Here is a 21017-nt window from a genome sequence, read left to right as displayed (position 1 = left end):
AGCTGTGAAGCAGGCAAGAATCACCTTGAAAATTCGAAGTCTGGAACTCATGAACTGTTTAGTCAGCGTAATATTACATGGAAAAGTGAATTCCTTAGAGGCTTCGACAGCAGAACAGACAAAAAAAAATCATCCATCAAATATTGCATATGACCAGACCAAAGCCAGATGTTTGAGAGAGTTCAGATAACTAATACAGGATGGTTCTAATGGTCCAAATCAAAGTCTCTTCTAACTAGATATCACATGTTTCGCCTTTCACTACAACAGGGCTCCTACAAAACACAGGCACCCATACACGGACGCTGCAGGAGCCGAGAAAAGGAAACAGTCTTCAGCTCCATGCATCTTCCCCACACAGATGGAAGTACCAGCGCACGAAACCGGCATCAAAATTTCAACCACTTTTTCTCCTTCTCCTTCCTCGTGACCGCGCTGGTGGCCGAAGCATGCGTGGCCTCAGCATCAGCGAGCGCCTTCCGCGTCTGCTCCAGTTTCCTCGAAGCCGCCTCGTGCACCGCCTTGTCCTTGCGGTTCCGCTTCACCATCTCCTCCAGCTTCCCCACCTGGCTCTTGAGCTCTTTCACCTCGTCGTCGTACGCGAGCAACGATCTCCTGTTGTCCTCCTTCCTGGGCTGCCCATTGCCCTGCTGGCCTGGCGACTCCTTCCTAGCTTTGCCCGCCGAGCCTCCGGCCGCGTCTTGGTTTACCAGCTGGCTGTTCATGAAGCTGAAGACGGACCTCTCTGCTTCCTCGGCTTTGGCGGCCCTGGCCAGCTCCGCAAACTTCTTGTCACGCTTCCGTTTCCCGCCCCGGCTGCGCTTCTTATCACGGGCTTTGCTTCCGCCATCCTCGCCTGCGGTTGGAGCGAGTGCGTGGTCAAGTGACTGCTTAGGGGGCAACACCTTGACTGGGATGGGGTCAACCATGCCTTGGCCATATATGCCTAGCCCCATGCCCTCCCGGTACCCCATTTTTGCCATCATTTTGGAGGCAATACCCCTGGTGTGCTGCTCCCACTTTGCAAAGATTAAAGTCTCTGACTGAACACCAGTTAAATTTTGGGATTCCAAAAGGCCAACACCCTGATGAATGGTTTCATCCTCTTGATCGCTATCGTCACTGAATCCAGATTCATCCTCGCTTGAGCCTTGTTCGTCACCTGCATCAGCATATTCTGGGATAGAGAGAGAATCGCCTGAAAGCCTTGCAGTGCTCCCATCGTCTTGAAAGATAACATGACCAAGCTTCTGGTCATCATCCCATGACTCAAGTTCAGCTCTCCTCCACAGACCAGAATGATGCCCAGAAGCTGCTAGTATGTTTGATCCTGCCAGAGACTGCTGCCATCTAGTTGGAGTAAACCGCTTCAACGATCCAATAGGAATTACAATACCTGAGGACAAGTTCCGAATTAGACACGCATATCACCCGGAGGGACAGAACCAATACACATATCTTGACCATGTAGAAGCAAATGTGTGTATATTGACAGGTTGGTCACTAAAAAGGAAATATGAAACAATTGAAGGAGCAAACCATTTTATGAAGTTTGCACCACTACACAGAGTCATTATTGCCTTATGCGAAAGCAAAGCATCATGGGCTCAAGAACAGAGCACATTTTAAGGGTTTAATGTTAAAAGCAAAGGAAGAAGAACTCAAGAACAGAACAAAGTTCAAAGTGTTCCATCCATCAAACGATATACATACCATGGGACAAGCGGCAGTTACTAGCAAACCGACACCGTTGCTGTAGAAAGAACTTGCACATCTGCACTATGGGTGGACTTGATTAGTAAGTCTGGCAAAAACAATGCCCGTTGTTCTGGCCTTCTGGGTATTACTACAGTTATACTATTAAGCAGCAGAAATTTATGGAGGAACAAAAGGTAGCTATGGGGCACCCACCTGTAACCTGCACTAGGAGTGGTTATCCTGCCTTTATTATGCATGTATTGGTGTCCATGTGATGGAAGCTAACATAGGGTGATGTATGCTCAGGTTATATAGAAAACGGAACAGATGGTTTATGGCTCTATTGAGAAGACAATTACTGAACACATGCTCATTTCACATGGTTCTCCTAAAATTCATATTTTGTGGCGAACAGAATCCATCTCCTATCGTTGCTCCGCTATGCGAGGCCATTCAAACAAAACATTCACACATGTCCTAACAGAACGAAAGCACACTCAGATTCATATTTGAAGAAGGGACTAACAAGCAACCAAGTGTTTTCCAACTGGCTCGTGCGCCATTAATACATTTCTACCAATACCAGCTATATTAGCAGGTGTAAGAGGTTAGGTCTGGTGATTATCAAACAGCAAGGCTGGTACAATTCGAAAGATAATCTGTGTAGAACAGATAGATCAAGTAGCACGACTCACCGACATGTTTTCTGATGTGGGTGTCAGAAATGAAACCCTTGCATCGCTTGAGCCTTCAAGTCCTATAACACATCCATTATACCAACGCCCATCATTGTGCCTGAATCTACACTTAGATCCGACTGAAAATTCCTGTGGCTCCAATGGTTCCGGCTCAACATCATCTGGATCTAATGGCTCGATAGCAGCTTCTGTTTCTTGTGGTTCTGACCCCTGATTTGGAAAGATGTCATCGATCTGCTTCACTAGCCTAGAACGCTTCAAATGGAGAAGTGCCTCCTCTGCATCCTTAATGGCCCCAAGAAGTTCCTCATGCACCTGCAGAACAGGACACAGTTTAACTAGGAGTGCAAATGCAAAACTAGGGAACATTATGATTGAAGTAGGAGTATCCCCCAAAAGAGTCTAGAATTTTCATAATCTTCAAGATAAGACATGCATACTTAAGTCACCTACTCATCTCAGGAATGAAAATATAAGAGCCAATCACCACTCCCACATTTATTGCTGTCATGCATTTAGCTCTCTTCACCCATCAATGAAAAACTACGCTTGGAGGAAATAAGCTACTAAGATGCAAAATTTCACTTAACTCTTGCTATCATCAGTCTCAAGGTCTCAATACTGCATGCTGATATACAGATGGTTGTGATAAGCAGCACTTATATCTAGTGATTTCTCAAGTCAGCTGCTGCCAGCGAGACAAAACATGAATTGGCTAATTCAACCCCTGCAGCAATTTCCACTGAACAATCACATTGGAACAATGTCACACCATAAAAAGGAGCACAATCGTTGTAATCAGACAAACACACAAATTACGCTGACCTCCCAGATAGAAAATCCCTCACTGTTGCAACTCAATGCTAATAACCCAGTAGATACTGCCAACACCCTAATCCCATCATCTACTAACACCGTGGACAAACAGGCAATCCATCGCAGATTTTACTCGTACTCCAACACCCACTAGCTCCTTATCCCCTACAGGGATGAATCAGGGATGCCCCCAAAAATCCCCATTCCCTGGTGGGACAAGTTAGTTAACCAGGACCCGAGAACAACTCCAGCAATCTGGGACCGCGGTACGGATTCAGGAACTCGCGCCGAGGAGAGTAGGAGACACCGAGGCGTGCGTGCGTACGTACCTCGAGGAGGTCCGCGTTGGATGCGTCGGCGGCGAGGGCCTCGTCGACGGCGTCGAGGGAGGACCGCTGCTCCTGCAGGTGCTGCTCCAGCTGCAGCTCGATCGCCGCCGCCTCGTCGTCCTCCCCCTCGCCCGCCATAGCTCAGAGCTCACCGGTCCAGAGGTCGGTCGGGGGAAGAAAAAGGTCGCCACTTGTGCCGACGGTTGGATGGGTCAAGTGCCGGAACGGAACGGCAGCGGCGCTGCGGCGGAGGACGATGGGTATGGCGGGCCGGAGTGTCCGAGGAGAAGGCTACGGGCTGCTCAGCTGGGCCTCTATGGGCTTCGAAGGCCAGGATGGGAAATCCAGGTATATGACGATTCCCGTTATTACAAAAAAAGGTACGCCGGAGACCTATCATTGTTGGATCAATTGGAGTCTTATCGCGAAAGGGGCGACATCTTCTTCTCATGGTTCGTAGTGGCTTATTTTGAACACTCACATGTGATCAACAATAGCAAAGTCAATATATTCACTCACATGCATGAACGTTTGTGTATTGTGTACCGAGACAAAGTGGAATGTTACCTACCCATTTCAAATGGGAAATGGGTGGAACTTTTTTTTTACATGAACTAATGGACCACTTGGTTTGATTTGTACAAGACAAGCACCTACAAAATCAACATAGTAATTATAATTAGGAAAGGCTAGAATAACCCTATTTCACACAATTTGCTTCAAACTATTAAGATACAACATAAGAATGCATCTAAGAAACAAGACACTAAACCACAACACAACTTCGAAAAGTGATATTCAATAACATTAACATGTGTGGACAATTTTATCAAACTATGGAGATTTCTAACAAGTTGTGCACGAACATGGCTTGGCTCCATGCATTGCACCGTGCAGCTTGGTGACTCATCTCGGACTGTCCAATCGACCGGATGCGCCAGATGAGCGACTCATTGGATTAGCGAGAAGGGGTTTGTGACGAAGGTCTCGCAAGTGGTGTACACATTGTCACAAGGTTCTGTGTTAGAGGCTTAGGGCGATGCAGCAGAGAGATATATATATATATATAAGGAGAGGGAGAGAGGTGTGACATTTTCTAGGGAGGTCCATTAAATAATGAGTATGTTGAAACGAAGAGGGGCATAAAGTATCGAGAGAGCAAACTATGTGAAGATGAGGAGGCTTGAGAGTGTGGTGACCTATGAGAGAGAGATGTGAAATTTTGTGGGAGGTCCATTAAACGGTGAGTATGTTGAAAATAGAAGAGAGGCATGAAGTATCCAGAGAATAAACCGTGTGAAGATGTTACAAGGAGGAGGCTTGAGAATGTGGTGATATCTACGGGAGGTCGACACCACCCATGATAGAATGTGAGAAAGGCTTGGGCCGTCCAAGGTCAACGAAAAAAAGGGTCCATGTAGTGGATGTATGCATTTTACCATAAGAACCAACCGAATAATTTTGAAAAATGCCACTCTTATCTTTTGACAACTTCACAAACAGAGTTCACGCCCGTTACCTTCATGACAACACATGCTTCAACCATGGTGTTTTTTACACGAATTCATGTGTTTACGAAGCAACCTACGAGATCGATGTCCAAATACGAGAATAAAGTGACAATGGGAACGGGATGAAGAAATACAAAAGTTGGATCACTTGCAGCCTTATCATAAAAAATGTGTGGCGCTTCATCGTGGTCTTTAAATTTTTTTTATTTCGAACACTCACATAAGACCGACAATGGCAAAATCCATATGTTCACTCACATGCATGCAAACAAAGTGGAATGTTACATACTCACCATCTTAGAGGTGAAACGATGTATACATACATCAACTAATGGAAAGTATGTGTGAGCACGTGTTTTACAAAATAAATAAATAACGCAACACTTATTTTGATATAAAACAAACAACCATGGTTGCAAAACAAGACACGAAAACATGATCACAATTTGTATTTCACATGACTTGCCTCAAACTACGAGAACACAACATACCAATGTATGCAAAAGAAGACACGAAAACATAGGACGATTTTGAAAAATGACCTTGGGTACTGCGGAGAATTTATCAAAATCTGTAGATTCTCAACAAGTTATAGATTTTCAGAATAAGAAACTGGACGGTCCACCCGACCGGATAGGCGTGTTACGGGGCTTGACTCGGACACTTTGGATCGTACGGCTGGGTGACTCGAGTGGGATTATGGCTGGGTGACCAAGACCACAAGTTAGTCCCCTAAAAAAAAAAAAAAAAAGACCACAAGTTAGTTATCTAAAAAAAAAAAAACCCACAAGTTAGAAACGGGCACGCGTGGAGGACCTGGACCCGGTTGGCTAGTCACGCCTCCGCATGTAGCGAAGGAAACCGCACACGATCCCCCACTTGGTCGCCCCTGCCATCGCGAGACTTTCCCCGTCTCCTCGCCCAAACCTATCACCACAATCCCAAATCCTCTCCTGCGCCTCACCGCATCGCCGCCGCGCCATGGCCTCCCCGAGGCCACCACCACCAGCAGGCACCAGGCAAGGCCATCCTACCCATACAAATTGCCAACTTCCCCCCCTCTATGTCTCATCTTTACTCACAATCGCTGATTTGCGCAGGCGGTTCGGCAAATCGGCAGATCTGCGCCCAGGCGGGAGCCAGGGCCGGGCGAAGCCCTCCCGTGCCGGATCTCCGTAAAAGGTGACGCCTTTATCCAGTAATCGCTCAGACCCCATGGGTTTCCTCTAGGTAGATCTTCGTCTACACGAAACCGTGTTCCCTGTCAGATTGGACCGTAGATCTGCCGAATTGGGGCTGCCTTTCTTCCAATTCGTCGTCTCCCTGCCTGTTTCATCGGTAAAGATTGCTTTTTTATGCGCAGGGGATTGCGGTTTGATCGATGGCCGTCTCCCCTGTCCCCAGTGGCCATGGTCGGGCTGTTTACGGTAGGATTGAGATATGCACCCCAGCCACTCCTCTCACTGGCCTTACTACCATCCTTTTGCTAATTCTTCTCTGGCACCCAATTAAGCTTTGGCTTAGGTCTTGTTCATATCAAAATTCATAGATCACTGAAATAAATTCGATTTGTTATGATGACAAATTGTGTTTCAGCCTTCACACTTAGAGTTTGATATGCCACTGTACTTGGATGATTTTCCACTTGCTGTGGTACACAGTACTGTTCATATACATATACACCATAGTTGAGCATTCATTTGCACCGGAACTTGCGCCTTTCTATATTTTGAAGATTCAATATGTAGGTAGTGGCCAAGCTTTTGTTTGATCCCAATATGCTTTTCCATTTGTATGTGAGCATGTACTTTTCAAGACATGGTTGAGCAATGATGATGAGCTCGTCCGAGAAATATTTCTGACATGCTATTTTGTGGTACCAAAATCATTGCTATTTTGTGCTTCTGTAGCTTTTCATGGTTTGTCATTGCTCAAATTTGCTGTAGACGTCTAATCCCCATGGCCTGAAGGTTTTATTGGTCTACTAGTCATGCGCTTTACTAGTGCCTCCCCCGACGGACTCTGTTCCTCTTTGACTTATTTCAGTTTCAAAGTAATTGTTTAGTAGTCCTTAACTGTTACTACCTCTGTTCTGAAATGTAAGCATTTTTTTAGCTTTTTATAGAAAGCTATAAAGGCTTACACTTTTGAGCGGATGTAATAGCATTTAAGACACAAGTGCTGATCTTGCAATTGTTTAGAGCATCTCCAACAGGCGCTGTATCTAAAAAAGTGACTAGTTTAGCACGCGAGGGGCGTAAACTGATGCTCCAACAGATGCTGCAACCGGTGCTGTAAAGTGGAACGCGCTGCAAAAGCGCTATCTCGTGCACTATATCTACCGCGCCGGAAAGAGTGTGCGGTACAAAGCTCACGCGTGAAACACGGATCGAGCGTGCTGCAAAGTGCTTTTACAGCGACAAAATTTAGCGCGATTGTTGGAGATGCTCTTACAAGTGATTGGATTTAATTGCTTCCATGTTTACATAAATATCATGCTGGTGTTCTCTGATCCCTTGTCCTGGTTTTTAAGGCGTCGTTAGGCGATGCTTAAGTGCTAAGGCACCCCCTCTGCTTTGGAAAATTGACCGCTTTAGGCACTTAGAGTCTGCTTAATCGATGCTTAGGTGTTGGTGCGCCCCCCATCTGCCTTAGGACGCCTACCGCCTTGAAGACCATGATCCCAGTATGTATATTTGATAAAAATCATGTGGTATCTAATGTTATTCTTAGTGCTAAATGAACGGCAATTGTTTATCTATCAAGTAAATGAGAAGTGGCAAGAATCTATCTTAGTGCTAAATGAACGACACTACTCATTATTTGTAGCCATCTGGTTCTCCTTTGCTGATGCTGTGTTCCTCTCATGGTTTTAAAAGCGTTAAGGCGTCTTAGTGTGGTTTGGGGGCGCTCTGGCGCCTAAGTGATGCCTAGGTGGGCGCTTTAGAAGCCTAGGCGCCTAAAGCGGTCGATTTTTCAAGGCGGAGGGGAGGCGCCTTGACGCCTAGGCGAGGCGACGCCTTAGGGATGCTTTCAAAACCATGGTTTCTCTTTTGTGTGTACTGTGAAAACCCCATCTTAACTCGCCTTTTCTTCAGGGTTGTTGGTTGGGTGTGGTGGTGGCACAACCCTAGGTGTCGCGGGTGGCAAGGAGGATGGGTCAGGAGGGCCCACCAGAACGACTTGCTCTCCACTTGTCAACGCCGCCGGGAATGGACAAGAACGACTTCGACCTGCAGGTGCCTCCTGCTGCCTCCCCTGATGATTTTCTTGGCTGCTCATTGTGCAACACAAATCCTTGTTTGGTGCACAGGCTAAATCTGATTTCGATCTCACCAATTTTACAATTTTTTTAACTTGCTTGTGTGTGGCTAAAAGGTTGAGTGATTGCTTTTGGTACCCTTCTCTTTTGGGAAATGAATGGGAGTACTGTTGATGCTTAGGTGTATGCTGTATTCTACATGAACAATACTAGATTATCTATCTATTTAAACATGGAGTGTGAAGCAAGAATCCAGATTTGTTCAGGATTACCTTCTTTCTTCTAGATTGATGATAATCTTAGCTCAGGCCCGTCCCTCAGTTGGCAGCAGCTAGGTTAATGTCCTCGGGTCATGGATAGAATCTACACTACATGCTTGTTTATCACATGCAAGTGCGTAAACAAACAATCCAGGATTACCATGTATATTTTTGCTTTGTTCCTAATTGAATCGATTCAACCGCAACACAAGGCAGTACCACTAGTATTTCTAGATACATCAGTACTTTGTTTGAGACTTGATTTAACGAGTAGTGTTCTTTTCTAATTTTTCTTTTCATCTGTCATCACAGAATTTCTTGCTGGTACTTGTATTGAATATCGAGTGTCCCTTTGAGCTGAATAATGGGCAGTTGGATCAAGTCCACTTCCTCCACTTGGATGCCACGGACAATAACAACTACACCAGCGAGGTCCATCCCCACTGTCTTGTACTCATAATGTTGTGCTGTTTTGGCTTCCCATGTGATGCAATTGTTTGTCTTGCTTGTATTTTTTACTGCTCACTTGTGTTGGTGGTTCTCTGTCATGAGGAGCTCATTACATGTCTATTAAACAGTGGGGACAACACGATGCATTTGTCTCTCTTTTTTTCTTCCTTCGCCCCGTGACTTCTGCTACAGAGATAAAGTGTTGTGAGTTGTGTATTTGATGGAGTTATTTGCTTGACCGCCTGTGTCACTCAAATCATTGATAATTTTTGGTTCTCTATGGTGATGGACACAGGTGTGCCAACTCTGATGTATTCCATTCTATTAAACCATGTAGACAATCATTAGTTTCTGCTGTAGTCTAGTCTTGGCTTCTTGTGTTCAGTAAATAGTTCACATTGCTGTGCTACTAGTTCTTCTCTGTGACGCCCTCACAGAGATGATGAGTCAGATTAATGCATTATATCACACCATGTGGACAAATATATTTTAGTAGTGTTTTAACAAGTGTATAACTGAATATCCAATCCCTGAAAACACAGTAGCACCTAATCTGAAGTTTAGAATCTCATTTAGACTTACTGTTTTTAGGTTTCGTGTAGCTGGGTGAGTGTTTGCTTATGGTACCCTCAAGTTCATTTGTTTCTTTTGGTTAATAAAATCTGACCGTTGAATGCTACTCTCCCTCCATCCCAAAATGTAAGACGCCCAAGGATTAGTCAAAAATATTTAGGAAAAAATATACTTCATGATGAATCTATTGATATTGATTCAGTATTGTAATTGTTCATATTTTTGTGTATATAACTTGGTGAAACTTAGAAAACGTTGACTTTTGAGTTATCCTTGGAGGCCTTATATTTTGGGACGGGGGAGTTGTAGTTTATCTAAATGAATGCTAGTAGTTTATCTATCTCAAATGAGGAGTGTCAAGAATCTGGATACTATTTTTTTCAGGAGTACCTTCCATGTTCTAAATGGTAATACACTATATTATACTATGTGGAAGATCATAGTTTCTGCTGTAGTCTTGACTTCTCTTGGGAGGCTGTGCTGGCGGTCCTCTCTGCTGGATTTCTGGGGTGGTGCTGTGATAGTGATGCACTGCCAATTGGCCGTTCTGTTGAAGGTTCCTAGTTCCTAGTTAGTACATGTAATGTAATGTAATTGTTTTGCTCGTCAGTCTTACTCTAGTTCCTAGTTAGTTTTGATTGATTATGAAATGTGATTCCAGTTTTGCTGCCAATATTATTTTCTTATTGCCACATAGACAAGACTGCTAATTGTTCATTCTGCAGGGTCATTTGATAAGTCTATTTTCCACTAAGGGGTGAAGAACCTTGTCTGTCCATGTGGGGTGGGATACAGATTTTGTTAGGCACTGGTAAGATTCTCTATGAAATCTTTGTTTGATTAGAATGAAGGTTTGCGGAAATATAAGTTTCTTGTTTCCTTTTTCACCATGGCAGAGTGCCAACAGTATATACTATGCAATATCCCAATTCCTTGACAGGCAACGACTGATGCCACACTAAAAGCAGTCTCCACTACAGGTTGGTCACCTACAAACTCTTCAGATCTTACTATGCAATATCCCAATTCCTTGGCAGGCAACGACTGATGCCACACTAAAAGCAGTCTCCACTACAGGTTGGTCACCTACAAACTCTTCAGATCTTACTATGCAATATATTACACATCAATATGGAAATATCAATATTGACAGTAGTAGTACTGTAGTAGTGGCGTGAACATAGACATAAGAATTCATAGGCATAGTGCACATAACCATGCATCAGTATGGAAAATCTTACATAATGACAATATTAGTGCACATATGCATAGTGCAAAATCCATAGGCATAGTGAAGATACGATTATACAGTTACCAGTTTTGCCCATGCATGACAGTATAATTCACATCACATAGTGCAGAATCAACATGGAATTCATTGGCATAGTGCACACATACATAGTTCAGAATTCATAGGTATAGTGCACATAACCATGTATATCAGTATTGAAAAACTTTAAAAATGGCAGTATTAGTGCACATACGCATAGTGGAAAATCCATAGGCATAGTGAAGATACGAATGTACATTTACCAGTTTTGGCCATACATGACGATATAGTTCACATCGCATAGTGCAGAATCCATTATAGTTTCTGTGCAGGCAGTACAAACCCTGTCATTTTTCTTTCTGAAATGAAACATCTGCTTGTTTATGAGCTTCTAACATGCTGACTGTACTCCCTGCAAAATATGTAGTTGTTAGATTCATTTCAGCTTTTGAAGATGTGTTATTTTTTTGTTCGTTCCTTCACTTACAAGATTATTACTTTTTGCTTGGCCCGTTCTGCTTGGCTTGGCCCTTCTTCTTGCTCATCTTCTTTGCGTTGCGTGAATCTTTGGCAGCACGGTCGGCCCTCTTCTTCGCTGCAGCCTCTTTCTGCTGCTTGTCCTTTTCGCGGGCAAGTGCTTCCTCCTGAGCATGTTCGAGGCGATGGGCCTCAAACTGGGCGTGGGAGAACATCCCCTCAAGCCTGTGCCTGCGGCACGAGATCGGGTACTCGCGCCTCGCCATCTTCCACTTCCTGTTCACAGTATGATTGAATTGACGAACAAATAGAATGTGCTGTAGCAATGTAGCAATTTACCAGGTATTTCGAGATTATGTCTTTGTACAGCAGATTTGAACATGTAAAAGTAGCAGTACACGATTGTTTATTGTACTGAATTTGATATTTGAACATGTAAAATGAGCAGTACATGATTGTTTATTGTACCGAATTTGAGATTTGAACATGTAAAAGGAGCAGGATTGTTTATTGTACCGAATTTTGAGATTTGAACTGATATATCAGTGCCTATACAAAATTGCGCATATAATCTGCCTCAGCTAGCAGCGAAATCGCATACATTTGGGGAATAAACTTATACACCCCTTTTAGCATCTCCAATTTGGATCGAAATTACTGACAGGATGGGGGATAAACAAATTGGGGAATTACTTTTGTTTGCATCTATTAACCGTCCCGAACTGAACTGAATCACTGAGAGATGGGGAATAAACAAATTGCATCAAGATTTGGTGAAACGAAAGTAGTCGTAGATACGGATTTCCTGAAACCTCGCACAAAGCAAATCTCGTATCCATCGAGCACCCTTGGATCAGATCTACATCTCGAAACCGTCGTGGAAAAATTGGCGGCCCCAATTAGCGGCCCCGTCCCCGAAACCGTCGCGCGGCTAGGAAACCGGCGGCCCAAATTTCATTCGTACCCGCCCGATCGCAAGCCGTACTAGGCGCGCGATGGCAAGCCATGCTTCGAGCGCGGGAAACCCTAGCCGGATCGCGCGGGAACAACCACGGAATGGGCGGGGGCGGGCGGGCGGGCGAAGGCACCTACCTCTCCGGTGGTTGCGCGCTCGGTGGTCGGTGCTGGGATGTCGATGAGGTGGCTCCGCGTGATCGCCGGAAGCTCGGATCGCCGGCTGCTCCCTCCCCGAGTTCTCACCGGCGTGCACCCCTAACGGCCTCTGCTTGAACGGAACCGGAAAGTCTAGTAATTGGTGGTTTATGAGAAACCAGACATAAATACTACCGTAGTAATGTACATGGATGCGTAGTTCGTAAATAAACATGGATGCGTATTTTTTTTGAGAGACCAGACATAATTTTTTTTATAGTCAGACCAGACATAAATAGAAATAAGTTAGGAGTATTTAGTAAAAACGCGAATGCGTATTTTTTTATCTGATAACTATCAAGTGCTACAAATGCCGTATTATATCAAAAAATATACTGTATTATAGTTGCATAAAAAGCTTTTTATACCAACAATAAGCGATCCGTGGAGATATGCTCTTCTGTCCCGCACCGTACCTTTGGTCCCGGTTGGCCAACCGCGACTACTCAGGCGGGACTAGAGGTGGAACCTTTAGTCCCGGTCCGGTTACCAGCCGGGACCAATGGCCCTCCACGTGGGTGCCGCGGAGTGGGCTGGGGCCAACCCCTTTAGTCCCGGCTCGTAAAATGGACCGCGACTAAATAGTCTCTTCCGCGAAAGAAATTTCGACACTTTCTGTGCTGCGGCAGAGAGTTCATTTTGTTGTGTTAGGGTTTACGGTATTTATATAATTTCAAAATATTTTTCGTATATTGTATATTTCTACGCGTACAGGTTCGTATATAAATATATAAGATAACTAGTTGAATGCCCGTGCGTTGCTACGGTTGCTAGTTTTTATCGCAGTATGCAAATAATATACACGTAAAAATTTATGTATAAAAAGAGAGCCACATATTATTACAAAAACAATGTTTCTTTTTTTCTTAAAATGTAATTTGATAAAAATTGATTGCTGAACTTCATATGCATATATAGCAACGGCTCAACAATTTTATCTTATACATAAATACACAACACAGCAGCAGAAAAAAATACGCACATACATGTATCAACTGAAATATTTTTTTTATTCAACGATGACATAATCTAGCTCCAGGACATTGCCACAAACTTGTATTTTCTTTATTTTGATCGCCAAATGCACAAGGGGTTCCTTTCCCCAACCCATGTCTTCTTTCTTTGACCATGGAAGAAAAAGAAATTTAAAACTCCACTCCAGTTACTCTAGTTACATGTAGACTACATGATGTAGTCTAGTATAAAATCAAAAACTGTTGTTTCTCAAGATTTTGTCCCAAGTACCACATATAATATACGATTGACAATATGAGCATAGCAAGCTTGAGTAAAATTGTATACACATCATTAGTAAGAACATCAATCATGGTTCTGGTCACTTCTTTTTTCTGAACCACTCTTATATTTGGCACAAGCGGAACAGTATTTGTTTATTGATTCAGCTACAAACAATATTGCTCATCATTCTAAAAAAAACAAAAGAATTTTCCCGACGGAAGTTGGTATATTCTTTTCTTGATATCCTATGACTGAAAAGCCCTGAATATGGAAATTGAAGTGTATATTGACTTTATACTAGAACCTGAATTTATACAAAATATTCTTTTCTTTTGTGTTAGTATATACAAAATATTTGTCTACATTGTCACTTTGTATAACTAGTAAGTCTGCACGTGCAACGCACGTTCTCTATCTAGACACAAACCAAAATGTGGAAGAATCAAACAATCAAAGAACACACAACCTATAAATGGCTGATGTAATAAGAACATTCAGCAAACCTACACGGTGTTTATACTAAGAACTATGTTTCAACCTTACAGAATGGCAACAGGTGAACTCATATGAATACAATGCTCGTTGCAAGGATGCTTTCATAATCTCATATGAATAGCCTCATTACAACAATAATTTCAGAACATGTTTATGCATAAACCTAACTGTTAAAGTATTATTAAAATAACCGTGCTTTGATTTAACAAATTATTTCTTACAAGGATGGCCAGATCGTGAAAGCTTTGAATACTCAAATCTTGTGTCTTCTCTCAAACAATCGTGTCACTGGGCAACAAACTTGCTCAATACTCACTATAAATGCTAGCAACTCCCAAGACAATAAACAAAGATAACTAAACGTTGTCAATTTTTCATCCAGTGGGCACTGTTGTTAATAAATGATTAAATAAGGCGCAGCAAATATACTCACAAATGGGTAACAAATAAACCCAAGGGGTAAGCAGTCAAGCAAGTTTTTGTCTTCCCCGCCCGCGCCTAATACAGTGGCATAGGCAAAATCATTTACAATTTCGAATCCACTTTGTTTCTAAATTATCAAAAAACCAAAATAAAAATAACTCAGCCTGTTATAAATATGAGTTTGTTTGTGGCTTATGGCGATGAAAGACCGTGTCGACCCAAACAATTCGTAGCATCAAGCCATCAACCCATCCTTGTAACTTCAAAAGAGTTGGAACACATAAAGAAGTGCCTCTAGAACTCTAATGTAATTTGCATCCTAAGAATTATTCAATATGGTGAAGTGCATTACCTTGTCTGAAAAGAACACAAGCTGCATAAACTGCAACTCTCTTCATGAAAGAAACCATCACGATTGATTTTCAAGTTGTCGGGTTCTTCTTCCTGGAAATGACATCAATCAACTAAAGTGGGATAAAATAATCAGTAGCAGATGCATGCTGCACTTCTGATCTATCAAGTATAAACAATATCATAGTGTTGATCACAGATAAATCACATTTGAGCAACCTAGAGGTTGGTCATTAGTTTGGAGAGCAGATCGTGCTGCGTCTTGCCAAGTGCCCAACCAAGACAATCCATAATTCTCGAGGAAGATTGTCAGTGTAAAACATTATATAGACCAGGGACTTTATATATGCAAGAAGACAATGTTATATGGTCTGGGATAAGTGTAAAATCGTAGGTAATAAGAATAACACCGCAATGTTATATCTTTTGCACCAGTGACTGGGGTTAAGTCATTTGATTCCACACATGGGCTGAAACATATGGAAAACATCAATCTTCGACTTCTACTCTTGGAGTACAAAAAGTTAAATAGCGCAAAGGAAAACCTACTCTTGGAGTACTTGTAGAAGATATCTTCTGAATCGAATTAGCACATAGAAGTAAATGCTAAGCGGCTTATACATAGTATAACAGCTTCAGGTTGACAACATTGCATTTTAGAAAACAGAGAAGAAAAGTGGGTTAACAATGGTAGCAGATCCGAAAATTATATCCAAACACACTCTGATGTTCCATGCGGTTTGTCCTGGATAATAATTCTATCAGTGTAACAACAGATGTTGCAAAATAAACAAATCAAAACATGCGATCTAGTGAGGAAGTTCAAACTTGAAACCATGCTAAAGAAAATGGGGCATCATCTTTTATTATTTTCACTGGAATCATCTCCTCCAGCATCACTTGACCAATAAAATACCAAAATGCTTATAATCAAATGCATTGGCAAGTGTATGCGTGCTATGTGATATATACTTAGTGGAAATCAATGGAAAATCACTCTAACTAAATTGCAGCTTATCTAACGAAATCACACTACTAATACCAACCAATCCTACCTACTGAAATGGAAGGAAATGGAGGATTATGTGTTATGCAGACTATGATACATATGTAAATGACTCTTACCACTGATCCCCTCCACTGTACAACGTTCAGATCATCCTCGAGGCTTGAGTTCTTCAACATAGGTAACCGACTCTTACCACTGATCCCCTCCGTTGGACACTTGTACCAAAAAAAATCGACCTTTGTTATAGAAACAATATAGCTGAAATATCATGCTTTCAGCAAAGTTGCATCAACAATATTGGTCAATATGCCTGCTAATACTTTTAATATGCCTGCTACATTGTTACTCTCTTTTATCTACTAAGCCAAACACCCATTTCTGAGTTGATTTCTTGCGGATCTTTTCAGGTTAAGTCTGAAGAGCTAAAGTATAACAGATGAGTCTGGACTGAAAGAAAATCAAATATAACAGTAAAAAATCATATCATACACACGGACCCAGCACCATTTCCTTCTTGCAATGGTTGTACTGTACACATTGGCCTTGGTCGTCTCTAACAGAAGCACACAAACTGATGAAGTCGTCACCAATTGAACAAAGGACATACTTGATTAGACAGCATGCAATTTTGGGGAAGAAAGCTAGAAAACCAGTCAAGCATTAGATTGTGTTGCAAGATGCATGAGTTTAATTCGGCCCATGCACTAACAAGTTAAAACAAAAGACAGTATTAACAGTAGAAGTTCTAAAAATGCAGACCATACAAGGAAGAACATATACTTGTCTAGCTACAAATCCCATTCGAAAGTCACAATAACTATATTAAAACTTGTATATAACTCTAGACCGAGTCACCAAGATGGGCTAGAATAGCCAGAAGGAGAACTAAGATAAGCATAACATAAGACATTAAGACCTGGTTTCTTGAAAATGACACTTGATACTACTATGACTATGAGAGAGGATCATATTATTTAATTATGGAAGCTTGCCCAGATCCACACAATTCCTTCTTTCCCGAATCTTTGTTGATGGCACTTTCTTGCATTTACGGACAGCTGAATACCCCAACCTGTACGGGAAAACTCCCCGCAAAAAAAAACCTGTACGAACCTGTACGGAGGCGTGGGAGACGCCGATACGGCCTGCAGTGCAGAGAGAAGGCGGCGGCGTGGGGGCATGGCGACCATGTTTGGGACGGTCAGCGCCGCGGAGTTTGGGGCGCGCGGTGACGGAGACGGGCGCCTTGATTTGGGAACGGGCATCGACGGGGACGGGGAGTTAGGGATGGAAGGCGCGACATCGGGGACGGGCGGCTGCTTGGGCGCAGGGCAGTGCAGCGTTGGGGACAGGCGGCGGCGTGAATGCAGGACGACATGGAAATAAATTAAAAATATGCGGGCTAACCTTGCTCCTGCAACTGTCTTAGCTTCGTGAGGCAACGCCTCCCAGGGAAGCTGAAGAAAACTCGGTGAGTGGGGCAGCGGCCGCATCCAGAGTTCCAGACCAATCGACCTGCCGGCGGGGAGCGTGGCGGGCGATGAGGAGCGCTGACAGTCGACCTGCCGGCGAGGCGTGAGGGTTGGCGAGGAAGAGGCGCCGAGGAGCACGATTGCGCGGTGGTCCGAGCACTATGGGCGGCGGTGATTGAAGGCGGAGATTGTATCTTCGGCGGCAGCAACCAGGAGGAGGAGATCTCGCGAGGAACGAAGAGGCGAGAACTGTCGGCCCGGTGTTTCTGCGATTCTTAGAAAGGATGGCAAGTGCGTGCGATGCGGGCGGGATGGAAGGGATCGGGGTGTGGGGAGAACAGACGATTTTAGACCGTGTGATGCATGTAGATGGACGGGTTAGATTCAATTTTCCTACGGCACTTCGTGCCTTTATAAGTAGTAGAGATGAACCTGAATTTAGTAACTCCAAGTTCTCCTTTTGTCTTCTGGTGCCTCCAATGTTCATCTCCTTCTCCTATTGTTCGTCTTATCGGACTCTTCGATTCCTCCATGCATATCACTCTCATTTAATGTATGAAATGTATCCTTCGTTTCTTCACTATGAATTAGAGTAACATGATCAACTTGAAGATAAGCTTCATCCAAACCTTCATCACTGGCTACCTGTAAACTACGAAGATGTTATCTCAACCGATCTATGATGGAAATCCTGTTCATTAGGTTCTATGTAACCAGGTGGCAGGAAAAACTCTAATATATAATCATCATCTCCAGTATAAGCATTTTACAAGCATGTCGAGAATCAGCCAGCTAATACAAAAATGTGAGAACAGTGTACAAGAGGTAATCCATCTTCGTGAATCTAAAAACATCTTTAAAAAAATCATGGTCGGTGTGAGTGGATACCTTTCCAGGATCTCCTTGCTCCTTTTGTAGGTGGTGGGCTTAACAGACATCTCTAAAGCCCCACATGTAAGCATCAGTAACGTGAAAGGCAACATCACTGGTTGAGACGCATGCCTCTTCCATACAACTTACATGAAGCTTGAGCAACTCTTCTTCACACCACCACCATGTGACTGTAAACTCTGGTGTTTGCGGCACCCAAGGTTGAACTACGGGCAATTTGAAATTTTCACATACTATAAACAAGATTTGCAGTATCTCTACCAGAGTTGTTTGACGGCCTTCATTACATATCTGAACAAAACATAAAATAATTACAGTCATAATAAAATAAGGGAATGTCTCATTCAAATGGCAGTTATTAGATGATTTTACCTGGATGCTCCACAATATTGGCGCTTTTTAGATTCACTTCCTGCAAATAACATGATTTTTTTTAACTGCAACGTAACACAAAAGAAACTTGTGGAGAAAATTATGCTACAGTTCAATCTTCATTAAAGGTTATATGTTTAACTATCATCATACGGGTTAGTAACTGTTCCTTCCGTGCCTTTTTATTAGCTGTATTATCCATGCTTGATAAAAACAAATTGTGCAAGCAAAGATAAACTTAATTAACCCCACACTTTAATTAATATATGTTGCCAATATAGCTGGCGAAGAGTAATCATGGAAAAAACACCAACTGTATGCATACTTGGAAGATTGACAATATCAACACAGTTTTAAGTTAGTATGTCACAAATATAATCCAAAGTTATATTTCCAGGTTACACAGTTTTATTGCATACACGATTCAAGATTATTAAAAATTAGCTTTGGATTAAAGTTAGCTACCAATACAGAATTAAATAAGGAGAGAAAAACTAATGAGTCCAAAGATACTCACATGCTTCGGGTCTTATCTGCACCTTTTCTATTCTTGAGGTGACATTTCCTATGCTTGCGTTGCGTTGTAAAAATGTATACATAGATGTCAATAAGCAATAGTATATGTCAAAAAACAATATAATTTGTGAAACTAAAAACCATGAAGTTCGATCAAGGACACAAATTCGGATCCAAAAGAATGTTGAATCCTGCAAAGATATACTAAATTACCACTCATGTTGGTGATATAGTTCATTGCCAAAAATGGTTTTATCTGCCATGCTAGAGGAAAATCCCATCCCAGTAGCTTTTCAGATGTGTGATTGTGATCGTGATATACACGGAAAACCTGCAAGCAAGTTTTCACACAGAAGAAGTTATCGGGTTATTAGTAATTCACTCCAATCAGCATTTGTGTCAACATCCGGATTTTTAAGTCCAGATGCCTATTATACCGTTGCGAGACATAATAGATTGATATCACAACACATCATTCATTACATACCATAATCGTCTTACAAATAGAGGATCACATGATCCAGTCTTACAACATAGTGGATCTAGAGATCCTATTACAAAACATACAGCGGAAGTACCGTAGTAGCGGTTGCGGTCCATCTATTCCACAGTCAACTGTTGACGTCAGGAGTAGTCCTAGTTATCATAGACGTCTTGCTGTCCGTCATCCTGGTACTGGTGCTCCTCTTCATAGTCTGGCCATTTGAATAGCCAGGGACAAAGCCATGAGTACTTTAAAGTACTCGCAAACTAAAATTAATGTAAGTACTATCAATTTTACTAAGGGAAGGCTAAGCTCTAGGTTTATTTGCATAAAGCCAATTTTAGTTCATAAGCATTTAGTAAAAGACTCTTCAATTGCTAACTAACTCAAGTGGAAACATTAGTGTCATTCCCACAACTCAGTTGTGTTTCAAGTCAAGTTCACCACTCAATTCATCATTCCTTTTTAAGAAAACATCTGACAACATAACAGTATGGCCTTTCCAATCGTCCGTAACCGTGGACACGACTATTCGAATAGGTTTACACTCTGCAGAGGTTGTACTCTTGTGCCACAACATTTGATTACATCCGTCAGGGATAACCCCGAATAATCGTAACTCAGTACGCGGATCATCAACCATAACCTTTCACTTACATATCCTAGTATAGGCACCTCTCCCCATGAGCTTGGCCTCCCAGTGAAGACAAACCGTCAACCTGGGAACTGCATAGGGCTTGGGCTGGACATTTTTTTCACGTCATTTCACATCATTTCACTTTCAACGGAGGCAGCCTCGGCATAACCCCTATGACGCTTGTTTAGAGGGAACAAATACTAAGATGCATAAACTTCTAGTTAAGCCCTACCCATAATCAGGTATTGTGGGGGTACTAAATAATTGGAATGGTATCGCATCAGAACCCAACCATCAGTTTTTATCAAATTCATCATGTCATTCAAGTCACATTCACCTTCAAAATCTTTCAAAGTCATTTCATTTCACATGTTCCCATCTAGAGTAGTCAATTTGATTTGTTTTGCACTAGCAACTAGTCATGAGGGGTGCTAACTAGTTTTTATTGCTCTACGCTAAATTTGATGCTCTTGAGCTACTCCATATCTAGACCAAGTGAATCATGAATCAAAACGTAAACTTTGATAAACCAAAGTCAAAACTTGTAAAGTAAAAATTTGGGATAGGATCATTAAGCATAAAGGAATATGTAATGGTGCCTTGCTCTTGTAGAGCTTTGCCCTAGGGCAACT

The 21017-nt window shown here is 42.4% G+C and overlaps 2 protein-coding genes and 1 long non-coding RNA gene across 6 annotated transcripts; 1 reads left to right on the top strand and 2 right to left on the bottom strand.

The window, feature by feature from the left end:
* Positions 1 to 362: 362 nt before the first annotated feature.
* On the bottom strand, positions 363 to 3679 carry LOC124687130 (zinc finger CCCH domain-containing protein 18-like). The gene is made up of 4 exons (XM_047220963.1): positions 3542 to 3679; positions 2394 to 2711; positions 1714 to 1774; positions 363 to 1396 (listed from the first exon to the last, which is right to left on the bottom strand). Exons 1-4 carry the CDS (start codon positions 3677 to 3679, stop codon positions 390 to 392), a joined length of 1524 nt encoding a protein of 507 aa, XP_047076919.1. The 3' UTR covers positions 363 to 389.
* Positions 3680 to 6139: 2460 nt separating this feature from the next.
* LOC124692251 lies at positions 6140 to 11854 on the top strand. Of its 2 annotated transcripts, XR_006999444.1 has the most exons (6): positions 6140 to 6234; positions 8151 to 8291; positions 8887 to 9006; positions 10323 to 10408; positions 10494 to 10674; positions 11442 to 11854. It is a non-coding gene; the product is annotated as an uncharacterized LOC124692251 (long non-coding RNA). The 2 variants fall into 2 exon arrangements; XR_006999443.1 differs by having other exon boundaries at positions 8887 to 10408.
* A 2990-nt stretch (positions 11855 to 14844) lies between these two features.
* On the bottom strand, positions 14845 to 17528 carry LOC124687128. Of its 3 annotated transcripts, none has more exons than XR_006998099.1 (4): positions 17421 to 17528; positions 16130 to 16228; positions 15006 to 15097; positions 14845 to 14913 (listed from the first exon to the last, which is right to left on the bottom strand). XR_006998099.1 is itself a non-coding variant. In XM_047220962.1 (4 exons), exons 1-4 carry the CDS (start codon positions 16616 to 16618, stop codon positions 14889 to 14891), a joined length of 324 nt encoding a protein of 107 aa, XP_047076918.1. In that variant the 5' UTR covers positions 16619 to 17084; the 3' UTR covers positions 14845 to 14888. The 3 variants fall into 3 exon arrangements, 1 of the variants encoding a protein (XP_047076918.1); XR_006998100.1 differs by lacking the exon at positions 17421 to 17528 and adding an exon at positions 17127 to 17176; XM_047220962.1 differs by lacking the exon at positions 17421 to 17528 and adding an exon at positions 16511 to 17084.
* Between the last annotated feature and the right edge of the window lie 3489 nt (positions 17529 to 21017).

Source organism: Lolium rigidum, chromosome 2 (assembly GCF_022539505.1).
Source record: "Lolium rigidum isolate FL_2022 chromosome 2, APGP_CSIRO_Lrig_0.1, whole genome shotgun sequence".
In the NCBI taxonomy this organism is placed as follows: Eukaryota; Viridiplantae; Streptophyta; class Magnoliopsida; order Poales; family Poaceae; genus Lolium; species Lolium rigidum.
The sequence above is the reverse complement of the archived record's forward strand: the minus strand, read 5'-3'. Positions and strand labels throughout refer to the sequence as shown.

Excerpts from the sequence above, each read along its gene's own strand:
- LOC124687128 (XM_047220962.1), bottom strand. The coding sequence starts at position 16,618 with ATGTCCTTTGTTCAATTGGTGACGACTTCATCAGTTTGTGTGCTTCTG. Across the intron at positions 15,098-16,129 it reads TACAGTGGAGGGGATCAGTG|GAAGAAGAACCCGACAACTT; the intron begins GTAAGAGTCATT and ends TGTCATTTCCAG. Across the intron at positions 14,914-15,005 it reads TTGTGTTCTTTTCAGACAAG|TTACAAGGATGGGTTGATGG; the intron begins GTAATGCACTTC and ends ACTCTTTTGAAG.
- LOC124687130 (XM_047220963.1), bottom strand. The coding sequence starts at position 3,679 with ATGGCGGGCGAGGGGGAGGACGACGAGGCGGCGGCGATCGAGCTGCAG. Across the intron at positions 2,712-3,541 it reads CCAACGCGGACCTCCTCGAG|GTGCATGAGGAACTTCTTGG; the intron begins GTACGTACGCAC and ends CCTGTTCTGCAG. Across the intron at positions 1,397-1,713 it reads TAACTGCCGCTTGTCCCATG|GTATTGTAATTCCTATTGGA; the intron begins GTATGTATATCG and ends ACTTGTCCTCAG.